At 41.1% G+C, this 11,113-nt stretch overlaps 1 protein-coding gene and 1 pseudogene across 1 annotated transcript; both read left to right on the top strand.

Moving 5' to 3' along the window:
• Positions 1-6,772: 6,772 nt before the first annotated feature.
• Positions 6,773-7,701, top strand: LOC102431269 (olfactory receptor 8S1-like). Its single transcript, XM_014458196.2, is given in 2 exon segments — positions 6,773-7,079; positions 7,082-7,701. Coding segments are annotated over 2 exon segments (927 nt in total).
• A 1,393-nt stretch (positions 7,702-9,094) lies between these two features.
• LOC102430524 lies at positions 9,095-9,588 on the top strand (annotated as a pseudogene).
• Positions 9,589-11,113: the final 1,525 nt, after the last annotated feature.

Here is an 11,113-nt window from a genome sequence, read left to right as displayed (position 1 = left end):
GTTAGGTTCGCCACAGCTTAAGGTTGAGTCGGCACAGATTGAGGTAGGGTCGACCCCGATCAACGTTGACACGGCCCCAATGAGGTAAGGACGACACCGGCTGAGATTGAAAAGGACTCGGTGAAGGTTGGGACGGACACGGTTCAGATTGAGAACGGGCCCCGTCAGGTTAGGTCGAACCCCGGTGTGGTTGAAACGAGTCCGGTAAGGTCGGGACGGCACCGGTCAGGTTGAAGCGGCCCCCGTGAGGTAGGGACGGCCCCGGAGAGGTTGAAACGGCCCCGGTGAGGTAGGGACGGCCCCCGGTCAGGTTGAAACGGCCCCCGTGAGGTGGGGACGACCCCGGTGAGGTTGAAACGGCCCCGGTGAGGTCGGGACGGCCCCAGTCAGGTTGAAACGGCCCCCGTGAGGTAGGGACGACCCCGGTGAGGTTGAAACGGCCCCCGTGAGGTAGGGACGACCCCGGTGAGGTTGAAACGGCCCCCGTGAGGTAGAGAGGGCCCCAGTGAGGTTGACACGGCCCTGGTGAGGCTCAGACGGCCCTGGTGAGGTTGAGACTACTCCAGTGAGGTTGGGACAAATAAAGGGGACCAGTATGGACTGATGAACAGGGGTAGATACAGAAGCAGAGCAACATTGAACAGAATGTTAAACTACAGTGGGAAGCCTGGGGAGGGTTGGGGGGGGATTAAGAGACCAACTGAAGGACTTATATGCATGCATATAAGATTAACCAATGGACACAAGACACGGGGCGGGGGGGCGGGGGGTAGGGGCCGGGGGAATGTCAAGGGGGGGAAAAAAGGAGACATATGTAATACTCTTTGTAATACTTTAAGAAATAAAAATTATTAAAATATTAAAAAAAAGGGGGGGAATAGTGGAGAAATATCCTGTAAGTAAACTACATCAAGCCCTAATTACTTTATATTTTTTCACTTTAAATTTTTTCACTTGTAATGCTGATGGCAAAACACCGATGAAATTACACTGGTGTCAGAATAAGCCAAAGGAAAATGGTCTGGTTAAATAGAAAAATCCTGAGTCTGGTTTATAGAAGGGTCCCTTTATTAACCTTTGGTTGAGGATATGCTTGTGTATTTCCAGAAAACTCCTCCAAGCCCGTGTGGATTTCTGCAACAATGGATCTGAGAGAGGAACTGACCAGACTACTCCAACCACAGATAGCAGTAGCCCCAAGCAACACGCTGATGAGACAGAGGAGATGGGGGATGGTAAAGGACAGTCCAGAGATGGGGGATGGTAAAGACGCCTTGCCATGCTAGCAGTCATCAACTGTGCGTCAGTGCAGTTTGCCCTGGACAAAGGCAAAGAAGGTCAGACCTGCATTGCCATTGCCCACCGTTTGTCCACCATCCAGAACTCAAATATTATTGCTGTCATGTCACAGGGGACAGTGATTGAGAAGGGAACCTATAAAGAACTGATGGCCCAGAAAGGAGCTTACTGCAAACTAGTTCCTTTGATGCCTGACGACAATTTTTAAAAGGACATGAAAAAACTCAATCCTTTTCATTGAATCTAGAAGTCTTAAAAGGACTCAAGCCCTGCCAATGGCATACACCTTTCTAAATTTATTAAGAAAACAAAAAAAGGGGAAATGCTGGAGGATAAGACCAACAAGTAGTTAGCATAATTATGGGAGAAGTCCTTAGAAGGCTGATGGACTTTGATATTCAGCAGAGCTGAAAATCAGCATAATATTGCCTGCTGCTGGCAGAATGGCTGAAGGCAATCCCTTAATGGTTAGGGCCTAACCTGATAATCCTTTTATTGTTTACCAAACTTTACCATTGATACGCCTGTTTGCTTTGCTAAAGGGCAAATGTGTATTCTAGTAAATAAAAGCAAAGGGGACCAAAGATTCAGGGAGATTCTCCACTAGAGTGAAGTCTCCGCCTGGCTCCCCATTACTTCTAAATTTATATTTCTTGTCTAGTGTATCCGTTTGTGTGCAGCCCCTTCTCTAGACCTTGAACCCTAGCCACAAATGGATGCAGCCTTCACAAATAAACACTAACTTTACAATTACTCAACATATGTGTATACATTTTTTGGGACACCCTATATATCAACTAGAAATGCTAGAAGTCCTATAAGTAAATCCCAAATATGATAAATAAAATGAAAGTCACACATTTTCACATCATAATAAAATTACTAAATCAAAGGACATAATACTGAAAATGCAAGAGGAAAAAAAAGCCAAATTGACTCCAGAGAAGTACAATTAGACCAGATATTTTCAACCCTTTTCATCTCATGGCACATATAAACGAATTACTATAATTCGGTGGTACACCAAAAATATATTACAATATTTTTGCCAATCTGACAAAAGTAGGTATAATTTAGATTAATTCACACTGGCTGGCTAATTGTCATTTTCTTATCCTATCTAATAAAAGACAAAAAGGGTAATTGACCGTACCTTCGCTACACTTCCCATGGGCTAATCAGGGCGATATGCAAATTAACCACCAACAAAGATGGCAGTTAATTTGCATACGTAGGCTCCAAGCGGTGGAGCTAAGCCAAACGGCCCCGAAGCCGGCTGAGCAGCGAGGCCTCACGCCCCCAGGATCAGCGGAGCCGTGAGGCCTCACCGCTCTGGTGCCAAGCGGAGCCGCGAGGCCTGATGGCTGGGGGGTGGGGCTCTGGCCTGAGCCCAGCCAGAGCGAAGGCCTGGGTCCTGGGTGCCAGAGGAAAACTGGTGCCAGCAGCCTAGGGAAGGGAAGGCCTATTGCACGAATCTCTTCGTGCAACAGGCCTCTAGTTTGACAATAAAAGGGAAAAGAGGTCAGTGCCCCTGACCAAATAGTTAAGTATTGCTAGTTTTAAAAATTCTTGTGGCACATCAGTGTGCTGCAGCACACCAGTGGAAAACCACTGAATTAGACTAACAGTTGACTTTAGGAGTAACATTAGATGAACAAGGAGACAGAGGACAATGAGATATTATCTTAAAAGTACTGAATAAAAAAATAACTCCCCCATTATGATTTTATGCCCAGTAAAACATCCTTTAAGAATGAAGGTGAGATAAATACATCACTAGAAGACTTGCACTAAAAGAAAAGTGAAAAGGAGAAAGAAATGCTCACAGATGGAAGGTCTTACTTTCTTCTGACCTATCCTGATTCGCTAATACTTTTTAACTTTGTCTAATTTGTGTTACACTCATCCACAGAAATCTAGTTTCAGCTATTGAATTTGCAATTGCATATGTAGAAAAAAATTGAGCAAAAAAAGTCAAATATGTAGGAAAATTTAAATTACTATTGACCTAATAGTGTTTCTATAATAATAATTGTCTTTACTATATATAATAATTAAACCCATGACAATACTAACAAAATGATCTAAAGGTAAGCTGTGAGTCACTGAGTTTCAGTGGGAATTCGCACTGGGATCTTCCGGTACTCATTCTTAGCTAATGAGTATGAAGTATGCTTGGGGCTGAGCTTTCCAGCAATCAGGATGGACCTAGACATCCCCTGGGCTTTCAGGTCAGACCTTGCCAACCTATTGGCCACCTTAACGCACAAGCCTTTGTGAATGGCTACACCTGAGCCTTCTTTGTAGGTGGTGCTTTTAGCAATGTAATAACAGTCACAGAGAGAGATTTGTGAAGAAATGAGAGTGTAATTTTGCTAGAGGAAGTATGAAAGAATTGCTGTACTACTTATTAGGAATTTCAAATTTTCAAGCTTTTCTTTCCTTAGTCATTTTATGGAGCATTTAGGGGATAAGAGCAAAAATACTCTCTCAAAGTTTAGAAGAGGTTTCTGAAGTCATTATTTGCAGAGGCTTTTGAGTATTGAGCTTACAGATTCCTATTTATGCACAAAAAGTCTCCCATAGAAAAAGCAATGTCCGTTCACATGATTCAGTGTTGTGGAACATTTTCTGTCTTGTGAATTTCTCCTGAGTTCAGAGTCATGCCCACCAACTCAGAAAAACAAGATGCACTCAGTGCCAGGAAAAGACAGAAACCAGGTAATGTTTTCTCTGTTCTCTCATGGTTTTCTCTGTGTTCCCTGTAGGACCCCTTTACCCTCATTCCCACCACTTCTTGTTATTCCTCTTCAGGCACTCTGTTCCCCCTCAGTCCTCTCAACTTATCTTTATTCTCCTGGTCTGGAGGTAGGAGAACATTTCTCTCTGACCTGGTATTTGTTTCTGTTACCTTAAATGTTTTGGTCTGCTCCTCAAAACCACTTCTCTGTTTCCTTTTGGGAAATTTACACACTTGGATTGGGGGTAAAGAAAAGAGAATCTAATGATTCTTTGGCACCTCAATTGTCTTCAGCACTATACTTAAGTTAGTAAGTTAAAAACTCACAACTTTTCAAAGTAATTGTTTTTAGTCTTCATTTTACACGTGGGACAATTGAGACAAGTCTCTTTGCTATATCCCTTGCTGTATTCTTTGTTTCTGGTGCTGAAAGCCTACATTATACTAGAAGCTTGGAGGTTTGGGGAGGCTGATACCTGAGAGCTGTCTGTTATAGTTGGGAGGAGATCAGAATATCACCTCGTGACTCAAAAAATAACCCTCTCCAAGCACTTCAAACATATAGGGTCCAGAAACAAATCTTTAGTCATAGTTATCCCCCATAATTATGTATTCTGTGGTATGTGGAAGTTCAGAACAGGGCACAAGACACAGCTTTGGTGCAAACCTTTCCAGTGGGTGAAATTTTTATCCAGTATCCTTTCTACATCTGGTTTCATGGGAGTCTAGGATGTCCAAGTCCCTTACTGGTTTCTATCAGATCTGTTCTCTGTGACTCCTCTCCTCCTGAGTCTCATCCATTCACTTGCTCATGCACACACACACTTCTGTTTTTAAATAACACTTTTGAGCAACTCCTTTGAGGCAGTTACAATTCCAAGGTGCTTTTGCATGTCTCATTCTAAGATGAACTCCTCTCGGGCAGCTTTTCTTTGGAAATGACCGAGTCAGCTACCTCCACCTAATTGTGACAGTAACTGAAAACATAGTGGCAGCATTCTCAGAGCTGTTTCCATTCCACATCTGGACTCACTAGCCTGAATAAACGAAGCACCGAGAACAGTAAAACTGTAGCACCAGGAGAAAGTGATGATTTTATTTACTTCTGTGGCCCTCAAATAGCTAATATAGTCCACCTCTACCTGTGAGGGAGTCTGGCCCGACAGGATACAATTTCCAGGTTTGTCCTCTGCAAGAGTTTTGTGCTTTGGCCTTTATTTCTAAGAGAGGACGTTTCCCCAAAGTTCAAGGAATTTCTAGTGCTAATAGTGGGGCTCCATTTGGAGATGAGTAGAATAGAGGGGAGCTTTCTTTCTGCTGCCCTCTGAAATGATAATGGGCGGTTGTCTGTCTGTATTTCATGATTTGATTCCTTGCTTTTCCAGCATCTTCTGCCACTGATGTTCTGTTCTCCGGATGAATCCAGTCACTATAGCTAGAGCATGAGTGGTGGGTAAAAGAAAAAAAAATAAAGTAATTACAAGAGCAAATGCAATCCCCTCATGATTGGAAGTATTTAGGTTGTTAAAAATGATATGTACAATTTACCCATGCATTTTCCTCTTTTAGAAATCAAAGAGGAGATCTATATTAACAGGACTTTTTAAACTTCACCTTAATACCAAATTCTCACACTGATATTTAAACTTATTTGTCTTCTGGGCTACTGGATTTTCAAAGGTTTTTCTTTAACTCATTGTTAGTTATTGCTCAACGAGGCGAGAAGTGCAGGTAATGTGGAATTGATTCCTAAGAGTAGGTTTAGTGCTGTGTGTTGTTTGGATAAACAGTGGGGGAGAAAGCATGGCTTTTGAGAAATTGAATGTGCTGGTCTTGTAGTATGAACACAAGAGATAGAGCAGGACATGAAGGTCAAGATGGTGTGGTTAATAGTGTTGAAGGGTTATCCTGAGCTGATGGTTGTAATCTCGGTTGTCGGATCACAGTTGGAAAAAAGGGTCAAGCTTTTGAAAGTTAGTGGGTAGTCTATATTTACAAGTGTCATGAAGGCTTGACAAGAGCTGACTCTGAATAGATCACACAAACTGGGCATGGAGATTATGACCAGAGTATGTTTTCATATCAGTCAACAGTTTCTTGTGATAAATTACATAATATCTGGGATATCTCTGTGCTGCTTTGTCTCTAATTAACTCCCTTTCTCCTCACTGGGCACATGTCCAGCCACTACCCCTCTTCACTTTCCATTAATGATCTCATTTAAATACTTAGTGAATAACAAAAGCCATCAGATGAGAAGTGCTTCCTTCCTAACACCAAATCTACTGACTTCATGCGTGTTTTGTGAATGAAGAAAACCCATTCTCACCTAAGGCCATCCATGCTCTGCTTCTGCTGTGAAACTCACCTGCTCCAGAGACACCATTTCTGCAATTGTATCTCATTCCTCTTGGAATTTCTTTCTACTGGATTATTATCAACCGTTTACAAACATCCTTCTGTAGATTGAATAATAAAACAACAAGAAATTAACTCTAAGACATTACAGAAAGAACAATAAATGTGGACAGCGAGTTGATCTAGTGTTGGGATTCTGTAGAAAAGATTATTACACGTTTTAGGAAATCTAGAGACTTACCATTTCAGAAATACATTTTTGAGTGGGCATGAAACTTTGTGAATGGAGAATAGGGTGAAAACACTGAGATATCAGACATTAAAAGAGGCTTCACCCAGTTTATTTCTGACATTCCCAAGAACATACTGAAGGCAATGAGGAACCACAGTGTTATCTCTGAGTTCATCCTCCTCGGGATCTCTGTGGATCCCCAGATCCAGCCTCTGCTCTTTGTGCTGTTCCTTGTTATTTACCTCCTGACCCTGATGGGGAATCTGATGCTGCTGCTGGTGATCGGGTTTGATTCCCATCTTCACATCCCCATGTACTTTTTCCTGAGGCAGTTGTCCTTCCTCGATCTCTGCCACTCCTCTGTCACTGTGCCCAAGCTGCTGGAGAATCTGCTGTCTGAGAAGAAAACTATCTCAGTAGAGGGCTGCCTGGCTCAGGTCTTCTTTCTGTTTGCTCTGGGGGCACTGAATCCTGCCTACTCGCTGTGATGGCATATGACCGCTATGTTGCCATCAGTTCTCCTCTGCTCTATGCCCAGGTGATGAACAGACAGCTGTGTATGGGGCTGGTGTGGGCCTCATGGAGTTTTGCTTTTCTGGATGCTCTTATCAATATCCTTGTAGCTCTCAATTTAGACTTCTGTGAGGCTCAAGATATCCACCACTTCTGCTGTGAGCTGTCCTCTCTTTACCCCTTGTCCTGCTCTGATGTGACTGCAAGTTTTACTGCCCTGCTCTGCTCTAGCCTCCTGCATTTCTTTGGAAATTTTCTCCTGATATTTTTCTCCTATGTTCGCATTTTGTCCACCATCCTGCGCATCAGCTCCTCCACAGGCAGAAGCAAGGCCTTCTCTACCTGCTCCTCCCACCTCACTGCTGTGATCTTCTTTTATGGCTCAGGATTTCTACGTTATCTCATGCCAAATTCTGGATCCATTCGAGAGTTAATCTTCTCCCTGCAGTACAGTGTGATCACCCCTATGCTGAATCCCCTCATCTACAGCCTGAAGAACAAGGAGATGAAGGCTGCTGTGAAAAGGATGTTGAGAAAATATTTCTGGTGCTTCAAATAATAACATCAGAATGATGAGGATTCTGGGTAGAACTCCAATAAGTGGTGCCTGGATATTCAGGAGAATTCTCTGATATTAGGATCTGTAAGGTGCTCTACAGCTTTTCTTAAAAATACTTAAGCAGAAGTAGAGTTAATTTTCTTGGAATGATACCAGTTCAGTCCTAGTCAGAGCAAGGGGGAGGAAGGGATAGCAATTATTCCTACGAAAATATTCAATTTATTACACACAGTATGGTAGACAATGCAATTATACTCTGTCTACCTTGCCACTCTTCAAACTAAACTCCATTTGCTCAATATGGTTCCATAGAGACTATTAATCATAGATTCTGTTAATCATGGTGACCCCTAATTCTCCCCGTCCCTGCTTAATATTCATTCATTCTTCCTGGCACAGTGGCTGGTACAGGAATGAGTACATGGTCAATGTCAGACCATTCACTCTGTAGGAATTTTAATGAGAGATTCAGAGAGGCAGAGGTCAGCCATTCTGTTTGCAGTACTCTGACAGCCAATCCCAGTGGCCCACTGATAAGATCACTAGTGTTATCCAAGATTCTGCCTTTTCAAGGCAGATCTATAAACATGAATTATAATAAGAACACATGATCAGACTGTGCTGAGCATTTTACATATATGATCCATTTAAATACCACAAGTGCTTTAGGGAAATGCTTTAGTTATCGTTATTTTAAGAAGAGGGAGGAAACTGCCTCAGAGAGGTAAGTGGTGGGGATGGAATTTGGAACCAAATGGGCTTACCCAAGTCTGTTTTTTTTACCACCTTGCCACACTGACTCTCCCCTTGATGGTGTGAGCTTCCCCAGACCCAGTTCATGAATTCCCTTGTTAATGCTTTATTGTTGTTGTCTTAATTTACTTTGCTTAGATTCTGTCTTTTGCAAGGAAAAGACCTAAAAGACATATATTGGTGCCACCATGGAATTGCAGGTATAGACATCCGAGGACAGTGGAGAAATTTGAGATTTTTTGTTGGATGTATGTGTGTCCAATAGAGACCACAAATAGCACATTTGTTTATCCTCTTCAAACCATTTACCTAATAGCCAGAATTCCTGTGAAGGGGCCCCATGACAAGAGAAGATTCCCCAGCTCATGCGCACTGCTAGACAAGTAGGTCTGCCAATCAGCCCAGTGATGCTGTAGAAATGGCAGAACATGAGAGCAGCAGTAGCAGAGCAAATGCTGCACAAGGCCAGTGGCGATTCCAAAAAGAAACCAATAGAATTTCAGCAGAGATCCCTTAGATCATGAAACACAGTTGGAGAATTAGTGAGAAAGAGATTTGGGAGAGATGTGTGGGTAAAATTATGCGAACAATTAATTATTGTCCTTTCCAATCTGCCATCCACAATGGAGTCACCACCAAGATGCAGATTTTCATGAAAACCCTTAAGGGGAAGACCATCACTCTGGAGGTTGAACCCTCGGATACAATAGAAAATGTAAAGGCCAAGATCCAGAATAAGAAAGGAATTCCCTCTGATGAGCAAAGACTGATCTTACTTAGCTGGCAAGCAACTGGAAGACGAATGTACTTTGTCTGATTACAACATTCAAAAGGAGTCCACTCTTCATCTTGTGTGGAGACTTCTTGGTGGTGCTAAGAAAAGGAAGAAGTCTTACTCCCAAGAAGAATAAGCATAAGAGAAAGAAGGTGAAGCTGGCTGTCCTGAAATACTACAAAGTAGATGAGACTGGCAAAATCAGTTGCCTTTGTTGGAAGTGCCCTTCCGATGAATGTGGTGATGGAGTTTTTATGGCCAGGCACTTTGACATACATTATTGTGGCAAATGTTGTCTGACCTATTGCTTCAACAAACCAGAAGACAAGTAATTGTACATGGTTAATAAAAGACATGAACTAAAAAATAAAAAATTAAAACAAATTAATTATTATGTCTTTTGACATTACCTTTTGGTTTTTGCTTATTTACAACCTGTCAACTGTCATTGTCCCCGTCACTTTGCACTCTCCAGCCACAGAGAACAAATACTCAAAGAGGTCAAGGACATTTTTGAAATTTTCACTACATTTTAAAGAATATTTTAATTTTTAAAATATGCTTGTTGCACAATAAGTAAATTGTGAATGTGTCAATTATGGGTAAAGAAATGAAAATATATCTAGGATGGAGTCTCACCAGAGGGACCTTACTACCAAAGCAGTTGGAAATAATTATATGAGTAGAATAGTCTACTATGTGAGTCAAATCTCTTTCTTCCATGTTCGTCTAGTTCTGGGCCATGGACTCACAGTTTGGCCAGGCCTGGGCAAGGTGATAGTTATGCAAAGGTTCAACAAGATTTTCATGCATGAATGCTGTTCTGCTGTTGCCACTGGTGAAGTTTATTTAGATAAAGGTCATATGCAACTTGTGCTAGCTATATTACCAAATACATTCTATTTTTTGTTTCTATTATGAATTAAAAATTCAACTGCATTTATCACTTGTACACTGACCTTGTATCTGTCAAGTTTGTTGAACTATTTTCCTAGTTTTAATGGCTTGTTTATAAATACTATTGGATTTCTAATTATTTTGTCTTAAATAAAAGGAAATTAGATATTCATGTTTTATCTTAAATTACATTTCACATTTTAATGATTTCCTCTTAAATAAAGGGAAATAATTTATTTTTCTATGTAATTTGTATATATTTCATATTTTAAAGTTAATTCACTTTTTAATGATTTCATCTTAAATAAAGGGAAATAATTTGTTTTCCTGTGCAATTTTTATATGTTTCATATCTTAAAGTTAATTCACTGGCCTGGACCTCTAGTACAGACATCTTTTTTATTGGGATCAGTGAGAAAGTTTCTCATGTTTCAGCATTAAGGATAATGTTTGTTCTGTTTCTTATCAGTTTTGACTTAGTACACGAGCTCTCTTCTAACCATATTTTGCTGAGAATTGATGTAAAATTTTATCAAATGTGTTTTTTATTTCTATTGAGTACCAGTACTTTTTCCCTTTTGTTTACTAATGTATAGTGTCTGTCACATAATAAGCATGCGATAAATAACTGTTCACTAAAAAATAAATTTATCAAAATAGTCATGGTTTTTATTATTTGACTTTTTAAATATTTTTTTATTGATTTCAGAGAGGAAGGGAAAGGGAGAGAGAGTTAGAAAAATCAGTGATGAGAAAGAATCATTGATTGGCTGCTTCCTGCACGCCCCCTATTGGGGATTGAGCGTGCAACCTGGGCATGTGCCCTTGACTGGAATCGAACCTGGGACCCTTCAGTCTGAAGGCCGGCACTCTATCCACTCAGCAAAACCAGCTAGGAAATTATTTGGCTTTTAATAATAAATTGTATCAGTAGGTGTTCTGGTGTTGAAGAATTTTTGCATTCCTGAAATCACCCTACTTAGATAG

This window comes from Myotis lucifugus, unplaced genomic scaffold (genome assembly GCF_000147115.1).
Source record: "Myotis lucifugus unplaced genomic scaffold, Myoluc2.0 scaffold_91, whole genome shotgun sequence".
In the NCBI taxonomy this organism is placed as follows: domain Eukaryota; kingdom Metazoa; phylum Chordata; class Mammalia; order Chiroptera; family Vespertilionidae; genus Myotis; species Myotis lucifugus.
Note: the sequence above shows the minus strand (reverse complement) of the source record. Positions and strands in the feature narration are given on the sequence as shown.